This window comes from Cimex lectularius, unplaced genomic scaffold (genome assembly GCF_000648675.2).
Source record: "Cimex lectularius strain Harlan isolate CLEC.00 unplaced genomic scaffold, Clec_2.1 scaffold54, whole genome shotgun sequence".
Classification (NCBI taxonomy): Eukaryota; Metazoa; Arthropoda; class Insecta; order Hemiptera; family Cimicidae; genus Cimex; species Cimex lectularius.
The window spans coordinates 421,529-440,828 of NW_019392704.1; the positions used below are offsets into that span (position 1 = coordinate 421,529).

General features: G+C 34.2%; 1 protein-coding gene across 2 annotated transcripts in view; it reads left to right on the plus strand.

Moving 5' to 3' along the window:
- The window catches only part of LOC106665804 (cilia- and flagella-associated protein 91), a 219,877-nt gene that overhangs the window by 180,856 nt on the left and 19,721 nt on the right, over positions 1-19,300 (plus strand). For both annotated transcript variants that reach the window (XM_014392531.1, XM_014392532.2), the window contains one exon: positions 9,559-9,683. In XM_014392531.1, coding sequence (XP_014248017.1) covers positions 9,559-9,683 — 125 coding nt within the window. The remainder of the gene's footprint in view (positions 1-9,558; positions 9,684-19,300) is intronic.

The following is a 19,300-nucleotide window of genomic DNA, read 5'->3' on the forward strand; positions in this document are numbered from 1 at the left end:
AATATTTCTCACCGATTTATTTTGCAGAATGTCCGACATCGCTGCTTCATTGCAGATAGGCATAAATGGATCTGGTTTTTTCTCTCCTCGGAAAGGAACGGGCGCTCGTAAATCACTGAACTTGATTAATAAAGCTCAAAAGAGACGAGCAATCCGTTAATCCTGAGACTAGATTGAATTTTTTACATAATCGACCATCCCGTTTGGTGCAACAATCGAATTAATTCAGCAACGTGGCGGTACTTCGTCATGGCAAATTAGTGCGGTAAAATTGCAATTTCAATAGACAAATAGACTTGGTTTGTCGCCCGTATTGGGTTTGTGCCGGCGTGTATTTCCAATCGGTTATCGGGTGTTAGTAGTCAGACTGTGTAACTTGTGAAAACCCTGCCGCAGTACAATCCGGGGACAGTTGGCAGAGGAAATTGGTGTAAACTCAACAAACCGCATAGCTATGTGTTAGAACGATCTTAGAAACACTTCTTTGGATTAGAATGGCGTTACTTCAAGACGGTTTTGCAGGAACGAAATGATGACAACCTTTTTTGCCGAACGGATCGATAAAGACGTTATAACGCGATTGTTCGTGCAATAATTAAGGTTTTAGGGCGTCGGTGGCCAGTTTAGGCGTTGACACGGCGCTCATCACTGCAAAGGTCCCGGGTTCGAAACCAACGGCCCTGCATTCGAATATACTTAATATATATATANTTTATTTATTTATATTTATATAAGAGAGAGAGAGAGAGAGAGAGAGAGATATGCAACAAACACAATCAAAGGTTATAATAAATGATTATTCAGAAATCTTGAGATGCGGTCTGGTGTGATGTAGGTTTGAGAAAAACATTTTCTTTATCGTGCCAACGTTTCTATTTTTACTGAGATCATCTTCAGGGCTCAAAGTGTTCATTTTCTGCGTAATTGTGCCATTCTTGCGCGTCGTGTTGAGAGTGCGTCTGAAACCTACATCACACCAGACCGCATCTCACGATTTCTGAACAATCATCAACAAATGGTCACTAATCACCACATACGTTATAATAAAAATATTATTCCCTATTCATAAAAACTCATTGTTAATAATGACGTTAATGATTCATTGCTTTCTTTTATTGTCAGTATAATGTTAATACATATAAACTGATCTAAATACGTTAAATTTATTTTCCATAAACCAATCTCTCTTCCTTAAACATATTGCTAAATATTTATTATTCATTTTCCTCTGACTTTCACATAAACTGGGTCGGGCTATAACAACAAAAGGCCCGTCCTTGTTTGGACCCGGTCGGCTGTGAAAGTCCATGTTGCCATTTTGATCCGGCGGACGAGGATCGCATACTGAAAACAATGGGAGAAATGATCTATCAGGGAAATATTCGGATAATGCAATCAGCAATAACAACGGGTAAACTATTAAGCGCCTTGAACAAATGATTAGTATGAATGGTAGTGATGACTGCCAAATCAATAGCAAAATGGGCAATTGTTCACCCAGTAGACCGTTTAAAAATTGGTTAGTCTATTATACTGACGATGCCCATCGATCCAACAGAAATATTATAATTTGACTTTCACAGTAAAAAGTTGTCTAAATTTTTTTTAATATTTTTTTTAATTTGTTGTACATTACAACTACCTTAAAGTAGGTAATAAGTAACAGTGAGAAAGATAATTGAAACAAAACAAAATTAAAACCAAGAGTGGAGAAAACACCCATTGGTATTACTCCAATGTTACAATAATATTGTTTGTTCAATTGATACGTGTGCATTATCACTTTCACTGTCATCACCATCACTTCCTAGGAGATCTCGCGGCCATTGTCTCTTCAGTCGGCGGGGAGGGTTTGAGGGGATTCGTCGGGATGCGAGGTTTCTGATGTGTTGGTTTACGTTAGTTGGGAGGTTTTTATGAAATTTACGGTAACGGAAACGTATTTCATCTTGTACGAAAGGAATATGTAAATCTGTATGTGTAGTTTGGTTCGATACATAAAATGGAGCATCTAGTATTTTTCGTAGTATTATAGACTGGGCAGTTTGAATGCGGTGGATATTGGAATGTTTGACTGAACCCCACACTTCCAGTCCGTAAGTCCAAATCGGCTTAACTATGGTGTTGTTAAGGAGCCTTTTATTTTTGAGGGGTAAATTAGAGCGTTTGTCAAGAAGTCGTGCAAGAATTCTAAATCGTGTCATAACCTCCTGACGTTTCAGTCTTGTGTGAGGATTCCACGTCAGGCGTTTGTCGATGTACAATCCGAGGTACCGCACCTTGTCCGCAGTTGGGAGGGGAGTATTGTTTAAGAAAACAGGGGGAGGAGATCTTTTTGCGAAGAGTGAAGGTAATGTGGGTGGATTTTTCTGTGTTAAATTTTATCCTTTTCTTTTTACACCAAGACTCTAGTAGTATGCTGTATTGTTGGAGGTTTCGAGTGGAAATGACAAGATCGGAGTTGCTAGAGAGAATTGCCGTATCGTCTGCGAATGTGAATGTTGTGGTTTCGGGATAAGATGGCATGTCAGCTGTGAAAACCTGGTACAGTGTAGGGGCCAGAACGCTACCCTGAGGGACACCAGCATGGATAGGAAAATATGAAGAGAGGGAATGGCCTTCGATGACTTGGAAGAATCGGTCAGTGAGGTAACTGTGCAGTACGAGATAGTAGGTGGATGGAAGGATGTCCTTGAGCATGAACAGCAGTCCCGGGTGCCAAACTCGATCAAAAGCTTGGCTTACGTCAAGACAACAGTACTGTCCCATCTCAAGGGAGGATGAAATAATGTCTACCACGCGGTGACACTGCTGGACAGTTGAGTGGTGGTTGCGAAAACCAAATTGATGAGCTGGGATTATGTTTTGAGAATTTAGAATCGGAAGAATTCTTTTCAGTAGGAGTTTTTCTAAAATTTTACCCAACGTAGGAAGTAGACTTATTGGCCTGTATGTGTACAATGTGTTGGCTTTTTTGGCTTAGGAAACATTCGAATATACGAGTGTTTCCAAGCTATAGGGAAGTAGGTTGTACGAAGAACAGAATTAAATAGGTATGTAATGAATGTGATGAGTCCTTTTTGGGAAGGTGTTGGAGAATGTTTGGGGTAATAAGATCAAAACCTGGGGCTTTCTTGGATTTTAGGTGTTGTACGGTAGAATGAACGTCAGAAGGTGAAAAAGCTTTTGGAGGGAGGGATAATGGAATCGGTGAACGTAAATATTCATTGATAAGTTCTGAATAAGTATGGTCTATTATGTTGACATGTGGGGTGAACACTGTGTTCAAGTAAGCGGCAAAAGCATTCGCTTTTTCCTCATCTGACTTGGCCCAACTGCCGTCGACTTTGCGAAGCGGTGTAGATATTTTGTGGTAAGGTAGAAGATTTTTAGCTGCCGCCCAGAGAGATTTGTTTTCTGTTGTTAGTGATTCAGTAAATCGTCTGAATCGGTCGGAGCGATATGCTTGCAATTCCGTAGTCAGCTGATGTGTTAGTTTATTCTGTTTTCGTTTATCTGAAGGGTAACGTGTTCTTTGCCATTCTTTACGAGCTTGTCTTTTTGATCGTATAAGGTAGCGAATATAAAGCGGTACGTTAATGTGCTGAGAATATGTGTTTTGTGGATGTGTCTGAATTGTTGAATCACTGATCGATTCAGTTATTGATAATGTGAATTTTTCGATTGCAGTGTCTATTTCGTGGTGTGTTTTAAGGGGGGTTTTGAGATTTATTTTCTGTTCCAAATGTATTCCAAATTGTTTCCAGTCTACTGGACCGTGTATTAATGTAGCTGTAGGGGCAGTTGGAATGGGATAGGTGTCGATAAATAATAGAACAGGACTATGATCCGATGAGAGATCATTCAATGTACAAACATGGTGGTGAAGTGAAGAGAGTTGGGATGTAATGAAGAAGTCTAGAAGATCTGGGCGTTTGTTAGTAGCAGTGGGCCTATGTGTAGGATCAGGAGGAGATATGAAGTTGAGGCGTTTGGCGGAGAGGACAGTGTGTAAGACACGACCTCGTGGATTAGCTACCCTGCAGCCCCACTGTGGATGCTTTGCATTATAATCACCACCGGACAGGAAACGCGGGCCAATGCACTGGAAAAAGGATAGAAACTGTTGGTGGGAAATGTTATGATTTGGTGGACAATATACAGCTGCTATAGTAAAGTTGAAGGGTGTAGAGGACAATTTGATGGCAGTGTACTGTAAAGATACAGAAGATTGGCTAGGAATTAGATAATGGTTTAACGTGTTGCGAATTAAGATAGCGGTACCTCCACAAGCAATATCCATGGGATGGTCAGTCCTATAAGTCCTGAAATTTCGAATGTAAAAATTAGATCGTGATGTAAAGAGTGTCTCCGTAACCAGTACTATGGCTATTCTTTTTTCTTGTAGAAGTATTTCTAGTTCGTTGAAGCGGGAGTTCAAGCCGTTTGCATTCCATAAGAGGAGAGTTAGAGGGTGATGAGATGGCATTAAGGGTGTGTTCGCGAAAATGGTGAGACAAGCTTCTCAACGACGGTTGTAAGAAGAGAGATTAGAGGGCTGATGAGAGAGCGGAATTCGTTGATAAAGGTGAACATCATTGAAGTTAGGTCTGAAGAAGTGGAAGGAGGAGGGATGAAAGAAGGAGTAGGGTTTGGCTGTGGTTGTGACTGAGATGGTCCTTGGACGGCTTGGGCGTAGCTAACGCTGGTTCGACGAGCGTGGTCAGATCTTACTTGCTGTGGTGGTGGTGGAGGAGTACTAGACTGGTGTCTTGATTCGGAGGAATTCTGTCTTCTTAGCCGTTGTAAATCTTTGTGTGTGATGCATCCTCTGTAGTTGGCTGGATGATTACCATTACAAAGCGAACAAACAGCTGGAGTTTCTTTTGATTTTGTACTGTTCGCTCCAATGATATCCTGCGCATTTTTTTTGCCACTACTTTCCAAGGGTTAGAGCTAGCTTTACTTTCTCCATAGGTTTTCTTTAACCAATAAAGAACCGCATATTTATTTAGCCAGGACGTTTTTGTAGTTTTCAGAAGACATTGTTTATTTTTACTGTTATTATTTTATTTTTAATGCCCCATACAAAATATACTAAATACATTTCTATCATTAACTGAGTGTGTATAATAAATTTTATTTTTGGGCACTCTCAACACGTCTCACAGCAATGACCATCTACACAGAAAACTTTGAGACCTGAAGATGATCTCAATAAAGATCAAAACGTTGGCACGATAAGGAAAATGTTATTCTAAACCTACGTCACACCAGACCGCACTTCACGATCTCCAAATAATAATACATTTTAAAATACAAATTAAACAATGTATAAAATATATCACTTAACTAAATTAATTATAAATATATAGTCTGAGTTTAATTTGAGAAAAAAAACGACATATGTAAACTATTATTTTATTCTAAGATTGATGCTAACTCCCCAAGACAGAAATATTTGTTAACCGAAATTCGCATCAGGCAGAAACGCTTAAAAAAAATTACCAGAGGGTCTAGTAAGTCGATGTTGTTTTCAAAAAATTGTTGCAAACCTTTGAAACATATGCAATGATTAACTTTCAACTAAAATGTTAAATAAATAAAATTGGTTTATATTTGAAGAAGTTGGAGATTTCATTCTTAGCCTATTCTAAATCGGATACGGAGGCATTACAATTATTATCAGTTTAAAGTTTGCTTATTTTCTTTTAACTCTAAAATATTTTTATTTAAAAAAAAAAACAATTAATGTATGTTTTCTTGAGAATTATTAGAAAACTTAAAACCTGAGAAAATCTGTTATTAGTCTGTTTCAGTTTATATTTGATATATCTCAGTATGACAAATATTTAAGATTGAAATCAACGTGAGGCTGTACAATATTTGTTACATCTCTCATAAAAACCAAGTATTGTTTCTGACAACACTGAAATTTTCAAATTATAAAACAAACTCTTACTGCTTCAAGAGGACACTTAATATTCAAACAAATGGATACAAATTAAGTTTGCAACTAAAAGATATTGCTTACTATAGAAAGGATATAAAAAAGAAAGTTGGTCACCAGGATTACCGAAGATTGGTTCAACGAGCTCGAATATTCCCCCTGTGGAGGAAAAATTTTAAACGAAGTTAGATTGTATACCCCTTGAGGTGCATTTGAAATAAATAGTACTTGAAGAAATGTGCTTCCGAGACGGAATGGTGAAAGAAAATTGCCATAAAACTTGAACCCTTTCCTTTTTTTGTATGAAATCGATATATGGGTCAACTGTCAGTGATGAGAGGAAAATTAAATTTTTTCTCGTTAATGCTATAAACTGCCGGAAAAGCTTTTGACTAGCTTCCTGGGAAAAGTTCATTTAAGATTCAGCTCCAGTGGCGGAATGAGTTTCATGCAGTTCTTCCTTTAACCTAATCATAACTTCTTGAGACTTCTCCTTGTGTTTTTCTAAAGAGAATAGAAAAAGTTTTCCCGCTCCTCATTACCTGCATTATCTCGGGAAAAAATCAAATGTAATTAACTTTATTTTTAAAGAACAACAATAAATGTATAAATAATAAATTAACATTTTACATTTTTGTTTTTAGCAACTCATCAACTGACAAATTAAAATTAATATTTGATAGAAATCTTTGTAACAGCGTGTTTTCAATATAATGTACAAATTTTGGGTGATTAGTGACCGTTAGTAGATGATTATTAGAAGATCGTGAGATGCGGTCTGGAATGACGTAGGTTTAAAAAAAACATTTTCTTTATCGTGCCAACGTTTCGATCTTTATTGAGATCATCTTCAGGGCCAGGGATTTACAAACATTGTTTAAATTTAACAAATACATGTAGGATGTGGAAAAAAGTGCATTTATACAATGCAAAAAATATTTTTTATATTCAATCAAAATATTTCTACTCTCTCAAAGTGTTTATTTTTTGCGTATTTGTGTTGTCTGCATTTCAACAAAAAAATTCTCTGATTGATAGCCGATGCGAGTTTCTTCTCATTGTTGGCGATGTCCTTCAGAATACTTTTTGCTTGGTGTCCAATTTAAATAATGTTTGTAAACCCCAGACCCTGAAGATGATCTCAATAAAGATCGAAACGTTGTCACTATAAAGAAAATGTTTTTCTAAAACCTACGTGACACCAGACCACATCTCACGATCTCCGAATAATAATATATTGTACTTGTTCTTGAATGTGTCGTACATAATTGATTAAGTATGACTTGAGAAACTTAAAAAGACTTTCGAAAATATTTATAACTCACCATACAAATAACTCGCTTTTAAACAATCGAAATCTCTGTAGAAAAGGAGCTCTTTGGCCAATTACACTATGCTGCTTACCAGCCAGACGTAAAATTTAAGCAAAATAAACTGCAGGAAGCGTTGTAATAGTTGAGATCTACTGCTAATTGTCTTAATAATATTAATAATTACTTAATCATTTATTATAATTCCTTCTTCTTCCGGACGAAACTGTAAAATATATAAAAACTTTTATAAACAAATTTAGATCGGGTCGGATTTTTTCACTCTCTTTTTCATAACACTCGAGTCACGAGCGTCCCTCAGGGAAGCGTCCTCGGGCTATTACTATGTTTAGTAATGACTCCTGATATCTCCCTCCTCATCCTAACACCATTATCTTAATATTTGCTGAAGGCACTGCTATTCAATTTAATTTCAAGTTAGTTATTACTCACTGCACAATGGTCTAAAAAAAATGGCGAACCCAACTGAACATCATAAAGCAACATAACCTTTACGCATTCACTAATCTACCTTCAAACAATGTCACCTCACCCCTTCCTACCAAAAACGAAACCCGCTATCTTGGGTTGTATATAGAAAAGTAACTGACCTGGAATCCCCATAAATGACTTAAAAGGAAGAACTGAATTAACGATACTGATTACTTAAAATACTATTAAGCAACAAATCTAAACTCTTCCTTGATGATGACGTACCCATAAACAACTCAATACTGAAACTAATATGGACATACGGCAAAGAATTATGAGGGTCAACCAAATCAACTCCAAGCCCCACTATCAGGAATATTTTATCCAATGTCAACGCCTATTTTTCTATATTTCCAACCGCACTAACTTTTAATTCCACTCTAATCCTCGCGTACAACTTTCCTTCCGACCAATCCCAATAATCCTTCTTGACATCTAAAGGTGCGCCATGACCTGTTGTAATTATTTTATTTTTTAGCAGTGCATCCGTGTAGCATCTGCACTCGGAACCAGAATTAACTATGCCAATTTAATAACTTAATTTAGCGTTTCCATATATATTTGTTTAGTTAAATCTGAAGTTTAAAAACTTAAAAAGTCCAAGTCACGTAAAATACGCCTGGTGAATGTGCAATTTACTTCTCGCCTCCAGTACGATTTTATACATTCAGAGCACTGTTTTTGAAATGGAGGAATAACGAAGTAAGTGTTGCAAATGGGAAAATGTGTCCTGGCAAAAGCCCGCGCTATATTCGAGCAATAGGAACGAAAGGGAAATATAATTTTCAAGTAAGGGCCCTCTGTCTGTCTTGGAATGATTCCAGGAATAAGCTCCTTCACTCCTGTGATACACTAGAGCCATATCGCGGCGAGTTATAGCCAGCAACCTCTCTCTCCGTTTCATAAATAATGAAGGAAACGCGGGATCGTTCCTTAACAACTAGGCTACATTTTATAACAAATACTTATTAGCAATTATTTCTCCGAGAGAGAAAATACTTCTGCCCAAATTAAAACGGTTCCTAAAGGACTCAACTAGTACAACAATAATAACCAATACGCCTTCAATAAGCTTTAAATTTACACTAGTAATAAATGAGCTTATAGTGTTTCTGAAAGATCTGGTTCGCTCATAAAATTTCCACCTGCCATGAATCATAATCAGGTCTACGATACTTAATCGATCGTGGAGGTCAAGGGTCGAAGGTCGACATCATATTAGATATTACTATGTGTCTATAAATATATTATATTAATCAATATACGGAGCATAAAAACATTAAATTGTTTAAGCTTGTTTAACGGATCATTGGTTACACGAGTTGCAAACTTGATAAATATCAGTTATTAAATATCAAAAAATTATTTCGTATTAGTTAGTTATTATAGTTTTCTACTGTACGAACTAGTATTCTAAATCAATTTTTGAACTACTTAGAACAAAATTTATATATAATAGTTGACTACACAGTAATAAAAAAATACTAGACATTGTACAAAATATTTATAGTAATTATTTATTATCGTTTAATCATTCACATTACGAAATGATTATTTTCAATTAAAATTTATATTCAGTATATTCATAAAAACTATAATATCGTAAATGGATAATATTTTTACTGTTATTTTTTTAATAGGTGTTTTATTAAATTTATTTTGATCTAATATGTATTATAATTCCATAGACGGAAAGAACCAAAATGAAATAATTTTAAGTATATGTTCTTATAATCGTTGTGTGGCTACTTATTTTACTGGATTTACACTTTTCCTTCGTCTAATAATTATCGTTTTGTTTTTCAGAGTTGTGCAATGCAGCCACAAAGATTCAAGCCAGCTTCAGGGGACACCAAGCGAGAGCGCAGAAAGGTGCCTCAAACGCTAAGGTAGAAGAACTGAGACAAGACATGCAAAAAATGGCACCAACAGTAAGAATGACGCATTCATGCAAACAAAAATAAACAATACGCAATTATTTCGAAATCGAGAAAATTTTCATTGACAAATATTACACAAAAAACTTACTCATTACTACTATAATATTTTGAATAGAGAAACGTGTTATATCTCATGTAATAAGAAAGAAAAATCATATTAGTCAAAAATTATATTTTCTTTTTTTTATAATAATTTGCTTTCCAAATTGGTTTCATTTCTTAAAAAAAGTACACAGTAGAGCTAAATTTTATTTGAAAGTTTTTCAAAAAATAACTAATTTTAAACAGTAAACTACATTGCATACATCCTGCGAACGTATGTATATATTTACATTTATATAATAGATATATAGGTAAATTGAAAAAAGTTTGCTAAATTTTTAATTCATTAGTACCATCTTAGTAGTGTTACGCTTCTCAAAAACTACTCAACTTTATCAAAAATTTAAATAGTAAATTTAAGCGTAAGCTCATCCTTCCGACATTATAATATGCATTATTTTGGTTAGTTTTGGAGGCGCGTCGTTCGTTGCTGTTCTTCACCTGTCCTCGTATTTTTTCTACTCATTTATTTTCATGTTGCTGAAGCAAAGTTATATTCCCGTTAATTAGACGTTGAGTGCAGAAGTAAGCTTACTTTTGTAAAAAAATTGAAAAAATGCAATGTTTGAAAGTAGAAAAATGAGGTTAATTTTTTTTATAGGTTCAGTAGTTTCTGAGAAAACCAGAAGTGACATTCCACACCTTGGCAATCTGTATTGACAATTAATTTATTTATTCTGTAAAGAATGCTGCAGTTAATTTTTAAATTAATATTATGTGTACAGCGACAATGTAGACATCATTTATTAGTATATATATTATAATATTTATTATTCTTTACATTACTACAACCTTTAAACTACATTTTTAACTATGGATTTTCAATTCGTTACGAATAAAACCAGAATTCTTTGCATTTAAAAAAAAAGATTCAAAACGTTATTCAGAGAAATACATAATGTAATACCTAAGTTGGTTCGAGAGGAGAAATTTTTCATGCCGGATAACACAATTTACATTCTGTTTGAAGTGAGGAATATTAGAGATGTTGAATTGAAGGATGGTTAACAGATTAACCAAATTGGCAATAGAAATTCTCTCGTCGCAACCTTGATTCACTATCGCAAATCCTACCATCTGGTTGCTAAAACATCAAAGTTAATTATACCAAATGTCAAGTTTATAAGATAGAAAGTGGTTTGAGTCCTCTTATAATCGCTATCGTAAGCACTATAATAAGGGAATAACTATCTACATTATCATTATTGCTTGCTTTTTGTTGTAACTTAATGGCCTTATACGTGTATGAAATGTAGTTCTATATTACAACTTAACTGAGTACTTGAATGCATTTCTGGATATAAACTTTAATGGCTTAACAACTTTCAATCCCCTTAATCATCTCTTTATTTAAAATTAGTTTCAATAATTTTGTATATTTTTTTATTGTTATAAATTAATCACTTTTTGTGTTTAATATCATCAAGCGATTTTTAAGCTAGACTAAACCGGCACGACAGACGAGTGTTGCGGAAGTGTTGGTATTTAGCGCCGTCAGAACGGATCAAACGTATTAATTAATTTCACTAATTTCGTGGTCCGCTTGACCAATTAATACATTACAATTAATTAAGGGTTTTAGTTGAGATGAAAAAAAGTTAATGGCACGAGCGGGATTCGAACCCACGATCTTCGGCTAGATACGCCGCTGCTCTACCACTTGAGCTATCGTGACCTCGATCCACTCGGACATCAACTTCTCATCTCAACTCCACCTTTTGAATTTTCCCTCCTTTTTGCCATTTTTCATCCCGCTCGTGCCATTAACTTTTTTCATCTCAACTAAAAACGATAATTAATTGTAATGTATTAATTAATAAAGTACTCTCATTAATATTACAAGTTATTGAAACGGGTTTTTGTAATATTTAATGCCAATTTCGTACTAGTAATTTCGAGTAATATTCAAAAGTATCAAAAAGAACCGAATTTATAATTTATATATAAAATGAGATTGTAAACTACAAAATTAGAAATTTATCATTAGTCTTAAAAACGAAGAAATAGACGAAAAAAGACGGTTCTAGTTTAAAGAAGTGTTGTTAGGTAAGAAAACTCCAAGAAAAATGCTGGAAATGAAACCAACGTTGGCATCCGTAAAAAACGAGGAATTTGAGGCATATGTCCCGTGCATTATTGATGAGATTTCTTCACTACTGTCTGTTCTATGCTTTTTCCCTGGCTTTTTAGACGTGAATAAAACTCATAGAAAAAAATTTCCCTCAGGGAAATGTCTTATTTTTAAATAAAACCACAGATAACGCCAAACTGGGAACTTTGGAGACTAAGATACATTTTCCCAAACCGATTAAAATTATTCCACGGTGTTTGAAGGGAGGCAGTCAGCCTCTGATGAATGAAAGGGTAGACTGTTGATTAAATAAATTAGCAGCGGCAACACATTCTCCACAAACTTGCAGCTGGAATAGAAATTCAAGTAAAAGTTACCTCTTTGCAATCAAAAGACAAACTACAAGCGTTCGTTTTGCAAAAAACAATGTTTATTTTTCAACGGTTAAATACAATTGAATAATACTCATCATTTTTATTTAACTCTTACTGAAACTTAATTCGGATCATTGCGATTTTTAAAAGGTGTGAATACTATATAATTAATCATCCTTAATTTCTGTATTTGTTTATAGTTTAATCTTGTAAGAATTCAACCTATGTCACACGTCAAAATTTTCTGTAAAATTACAATTTTTTTTGGCTAAAAATTACCATTATTGAATAGCATGAGTCTTGTTAGTGTGGAACTTAAAACACTAAGGATCAGTAAAAACGTCGCATTTCAGACGAGATATAACTCAGATCCCATTTGGGCAAAGCTGTCTTTTCACTTTTTTCATAAAGAAAATACTTTGTTCAACATTGCCAAACGCAGGAGGACAGAGTTCAGTTATAGCCTGAGGCAAAGCTATGCAAATAACGAGTAGAAACCGCTTTCGCCTTAACCAAACCACGATTCTAAACTGTAATTCTGGCTGAGGAATATTTCCGAGTAAGCGCGGAATTCGAAAAGGAAAGAGGATTTATCCTAAGCTTCAAAGATTAGTCTAAGCGAACTATGAATATGTTGAAAGTGGCGTATTTTTCACCAGTACAGTTATATCCTGAATGCATAAACAACTTTACCGATTTAAAATTTTAATATAAAGAGACGTTCAAACGGTAAGGGGCTTAAATCTATAACAATTTTGTTTAAGGTGAGCTGCTGAAAAACCTTTCCCTTAATGACTCAAATATTATATTTATAAGATATTATCGTCGATATCTACGATTACTAGGCCAGACGTGTTGGCCTCAATTCCTGGGGAATTTGGATTTTTCGATCCCTATTTAGATAGGAATTATTTTTATATACATCCTGAAAAGGTAACTGAGAAAATATGATTTTAAATAACTTTATATTAGAGTATTAACTTTATATATAAGTAATTTTTTATTAAAGTATAAATTTCCCTCCCCATAAGTTTTGTCAGCCAATGAAAATGGTTCGTCCTATATGCCTGGTATTTATATATATTCATTTACTGCAGAATATTATTGCGTTTATTTTGAAGAGGTTTCTATTGGTAATAATGTATTTCAATTAATTCATCTGTATTGAAGGTATTGGTTGAGTAAAAATTCAGTGTCACAAGCGGGATTCGAACCCACGATCTTCGGCTAGATACGCCGCTGCTCTACCACTTGAGCTATCGTGACTTCGATCCAGTCGGACACTAACTTTCCATCTCAACCTCTCCTTTCGATTTTTTTCTCCTTTTTGCCGTTTTTCAAATGTTATGTAATCTATTTGATTCTCGGCTACAAATAAAAATGGTCACGGAGAGCTTTAGTGAAGATATACTTCATTTAACTTATTCAATTCACTAGTTTTCATGGTTCGCTTGACCAAATTGTCTTTCAATTAATTAACCTATATTTAAGGTATTGGTAGAGATAAATAATAGAGTATACGACATTTGAAAAATGGCAAAAAGGAGAAAAAATTCAAAAGGTGAGGTTGAGATGGGAATTTGGGAGATGGGGGAAAAACTATTTTTGGTAGGGATTTTAGTAAATAGGGGAATTTTCTTTGATTTCTTCTTCTTTCCCAGATTTACCATGTCCCCCTCCCTGTCATAAATGTATAAAAACAGCACAATACAAATTCACTTTTCACAACACTTTCACACAAAACCAATGTGAAATCACAAGAATAGAATATAGTAAATAATAATGAAATAAGAATTGACCACCAGTAGAAGCCAAAAAGGACCAAATCGTCAGCATTATCCAACATGATCATATAATAAAGTGTCCGTGGTGTAAACTTTGATGTCTTAACAATTTTAATCCGCTTTATCATCAATCAATTTAAAATTTGCATCAATATTTTTTTATTGTTAAATATGATTTTTTGTTATCTATTAATTGATCACTTTTTGTATTTAATAACATCAAAGGATTTTTAAGCTAGGCTAAACCGGCACGACAAGTAAGTGTTGCGGAAGTGTTGGTACTCTGCGATGGCAGTACGGATCCAACGGTATATTAATTAATAAAGTATTCTCATTAATATTACAAGTTGATGAAACGGGTTTTTAGAATATTTAATATTAATTTCGTACTAGTAATTTCGAAATATTCAAAAGTATCAAAAAGCTCCTAATTTATCACTCTTAATAAAATAAAATTGCATGAACTTAGTTTTTAGAATGAAATAATAAACTTTATTCACAATTACATCAGATTCAAGTGCAGTATCATTCTGAAGAATCGATCATCAGCATTCGCCAAAAAGGACCAAATAGTCCACGTTATCCAGCATTATGATCTTCCTATACAGATCAATTCTTCCAGCATCAGTATGATCCAATAAGTTTCTCAAAACTAATTAAAAAAATAAAGGTTTCAATATGCATACCTGATTTACCCCCAAATCAATGTAAAAATTTTGTGACAAAACCTTCAGTCGCCACACAGAAAATTTAATATTTATATTCAACAATCCTCAACACTTTACTTGAAAGATCTAATATTTCTAATTTGTAGTACAGAGCATGCCGATCTATACAGTAAAAAGCTGACAATAATATTTAAAAAGGCAAATATCTTCTAGTTTAAGTATAACAGTGCCAATTAAAGTCATATTTATTATTTATTGCACAGTATCCAGCGCGAAACCGTTCTGCCTAAGTTACTAGTCTATCGTAAAGAAGACCAGTAAATCAAATTAGCAAATCGATGATTCATTACTACATCAACACTACCCTTCGTCCAGTAGCATCAGGTGATTATTGTCGTAGAAATAGGCCTTGGGAAATGCTTTAACAAAGGGTTTGTCGCTTTAACAAAGCCTTTAAACCTTACACCGCCTGTTGTAACTTGATAAATTCCAATCTGCTAGACGGTGTTTGTTCTTAACTTTAATCAACGTGAACATAAAAACCAATTGCACTCTGTCAGTGAGGAATCTATGTAGATATTTAAAATGTAAAAAGTACAAGGACTGTTTTAAAATAATTAAAGTGTCTATCACTCAGAAGCAATTGTTTTACAATTTAGTCGTTACCACTCGTTACCGATCAGTTTGATCTGCCTATCCTCGCTGGTTTGGGTTTCGGCGTCTCTAAGGAAAAAACATTTCAAACACACTGAAGACAGCTTATGATAACTCATTATTCATATTAAAAATTTTTAATGGGAAAAGCATATTTGCATGTTGGGTTCGAATCAAGCGGCCGTGCGTTCACCTTAAAATGTGATGAGCGCCGAGTCATTGCTTAAACCGTTTGGCCACGTATACTCTCTTAGATACAAATTCTAATGCTTCTAAAATAGCGATTATCTTAGCCGAGAATGAGCTGCAGGGTTGCAAGTAAATACTGCTCCAAGTGTTTGTATACCGTAGAAAGTGCAACCCGAAGCACCGTCCTGCTTAGATACGTTTGGCAAAATCAGACGATGATTCCGAAACATTTCAATAAAAATCAAATCTGAATTGCACGTAGCTACATGAATCGGATATTCTGTAAATCCATAGCGTTCTGCTTATAATTGCCTGGTAATGGGGGTCGAGAATTGGAGTTTTCTAATTTTTAATGGTTGTGAAACTTGTGTGGACTAAAGGTCTATTATCAAATTAGGGTTCTTCTTTAGCCCAAAACTTTTCCTTAGGACTTTTAGGGGTTAAACAGCTTCAAAAAAACGAGCTTTATTTAACATATAATCTAATTAAGCAGTTATTTGGTAATAAAAAGCATATCGACGTGGGTATAAATATTTTGATGTGCAGTTCACTTTTTGCTATGATTGAAAAAAATATTTGAGGACTTTTTTTGTTACGAAGACGAATATCTGTTGGAAATGTTAATAGAGACATTTTATATTATATTAAATATCAAAATTAAAAATTTAGTTATCTATTTGAAATACTTTTTCCCTTAAACTGCTACTAAAATATTCTTTTCAAAACAATATGTAAATATGTAATATTACCGGATTACATTTACAAAGTCAACAAATAATTTATACTATGTTTTATGCTTGACGGAACTTTTGCTATTATCGTATATAAAACCGTTCGCCTAGATCAATACTGATCGTTTAATAAACCAGTGAAAACGTAGCTCTCGCCCTTTTTTTGAACAGCTGATGTTATCTTTTATTCTGACCGATTCTGCAAAAAAACAAATAAACATTTCACCCCTCTGTTCTACTTAGAAAGAACTTTTCGATAAAACGTTTAAGAATGTATGTTTAAATGAAACTTTTCGTAAATACTCTTGTATATTTTTGAAGTACAGTAAGATTATTTCAGACAACAAGCCTTTAATTCAGAGCCAATGGGCTTTTTTTATTTTCAAAAACACCGGAAACCAGGTGTGAAAACGATCTCTGCTGTTAGGAATCCCCGTAAAAAAATTAATCAGTATAAAAAGTTTAATACCATGAGTAAATAAATCATATTTAATCATGCTTGAAGCTTTAATGTTTTTTACAATTTTCTGTTTATGTTGCAACTGTTGGTAGAAAAGTAACATAAACCAGGTGATATATTTTCTAATTAAAACTGATGTATCGTAAAATAAACTTTGCCAAATGTTTAAGCAAAGAGAAAAGAAAAATGTAAATTCCCCCTTCCCATCCGGTGATGAAATTTCATTTGTAGAGCCTAAAATATACAACGATCTCAGTACACGGAACTAAAGGAATTACAGGATTAGCATACAGGATTGTTTGAAAATAATTGCAGGGATATCTAGCGCAGAATGGCGCCCCTGTGCGTTTGTATGAGTTGTGGAGGCTGGTTTGAACCCGGCCGACCCTTGGGAAGAATAGGTTTTCCTCAACGACCACGAGGTCGGAATAAGTATCAGGAAACCGGGAAAACGGTTTTTTTTTTTTCTCAGGTCGAAAAGATAACATTCTTTATTGGAAAAGAGTAGTGACATGATAACGGCTGTGGCATTAAGGTGTAGATTGGGAATTATTGATTGACTTCATTTTCTATCCAATGGACCGGAGATTGAAATCTCCTCTTTTTCTGTTCAATTGTACCTTCGTGCATTTTTCAACTGTGAAATGATCCTTGATGAACTGATGGCAGTAGGCTGATTGATCAAAAAGAAAAATGAAGCAATCTGTATTGGTCAAGCATTCCGTTATTAACAATGCACCAAACGTCACCATTGTTTATTCCGAAAATGGCTATTTTCTGAGATCAAAGAAACGTTCTAACTCACACTTTTTTATAACAAATAAAAAAATTTAACAATATCAATTCAAAAACTGTATTGAATTATGTAAATTGCGATGGTTAAAGGTAAAGTTCCACTGTTTGCAAAAATTTGCCAAGGCGTCGGTGAAACATATTTGGTTACTTTAAGGTAAAATAATGTACCAAAGTAAAAAAAAAAATAAAATCAGATAAACTAAATTTATAAATCTAAATATTTTAGATTTATAACGTAATGGAGGATTTCTTGCCTTCATTCTTGTCCGCCAATTCTTGTTGTTGCGCATAAACTATTTTTTCGAATGCTTCAAAGAATCAGTAATAAAAAAATTTACCAAAGATTTTTTTTTGCTTCTGCTTTTGAGAAATGTAAAGGAAAAGTACTTTAATTAGGCCAACTAACTAATTATACTTATGAACTAGGTAAGTAATTATACTTATCTCACTGTTGGGAGGACGACTCGAACTAGTAATAAAACAAGATGATGAAATGATTCATTTTCAATCCGTAATATGAAAAACCTCTAACTCAACTACTCTCGCTATAATTTCTTATCCATACTTTCTGATACAACTGGAAGCAATATTATTTCAATCTACCTTTCAATATAATTTGTTTTGAAGAGTCTAGTACGTTTCCTCTCAATATGGCAAAACAAGATTGAAAGTTTTTAATTGATCATAAAGGTTCACGAAATTGTACAATAGTTTTTCTTTATCCTTATTATTAACGCTTATTATTAAAAACGCTGACTTAAGTTACATTCAAAACGTTAACAGCAGTCGAATTGTTAATTTTGTTTGAAGGGCATGCTAGGGTCTCCACAAGAGGATCTATTTATTGAATCATTACTTAGCGTCACGCAATTCGCTCACGGCTTACTTAAAGGATACTGGAAACTGATTAACATCAAGTAAATAGATTTCTGCAGAGAGTGACGACTAATAGAAATACAAATAAAATTCCATCTGATGGGAAGTCTTTTGAATGCTTTAATTTATTCCTAAAATCTATTTTTTATTACATTTATTTGACATTTACAACTACAAATATTGTAGTAAGTAAATATGTTTATATATGTTGAATTTGACGTTTGAGACTCTTGCAGGATAAGTTGCCCAGTGCAACAAACACTCCTTTACACTTAAATATTTTCAATCTTCACTGAATGAGGGCCACATTCGCTTCAATCGTCTTGGAGGATTTTCCGGTAGGGTTGGTAGAGATAAATGTCATACTAAAACAATTTTGTGTGTGTTCACAAATCTTTAATCCTAAAATAAAATGGAGATAATATGGACAACACGTATTTTAGTTAGATTTATTTACAGCAAATCAATATATTGCAAACTTCTTATTTTATTTTACGAGAGTTCGCAACAGCAGAGGTCGTATAAACCCTCAGGGTGCCGGTGTTTTTGAAAAAAAGCCCATTTGTAAGTATGTCAGGTTCGGATGCAGGGCCGCTGGATTCGAACCCGGGACATTTACCTTACAGTGATAAGCGCCATGTCAACGCCTAAATCGTTGCGGCCACCGACGCCCCATACTTCTTATTAAATAGATAAACATGCATTGCTAGTCCTTCACGTAATTTCCTTAAATATTTAAGTGACACGGTTTATCCTAATGAGAGAATATCCTATACTTATGGACTATCCTATTACTAGGGACGACATGAACAGGATAATTGAATTGAACTTTCATTAGATTCATTTAATATATAAATAATAGATAAATGTAGAAATGAAAAAACAACCTCAATCAAGAAAAAAC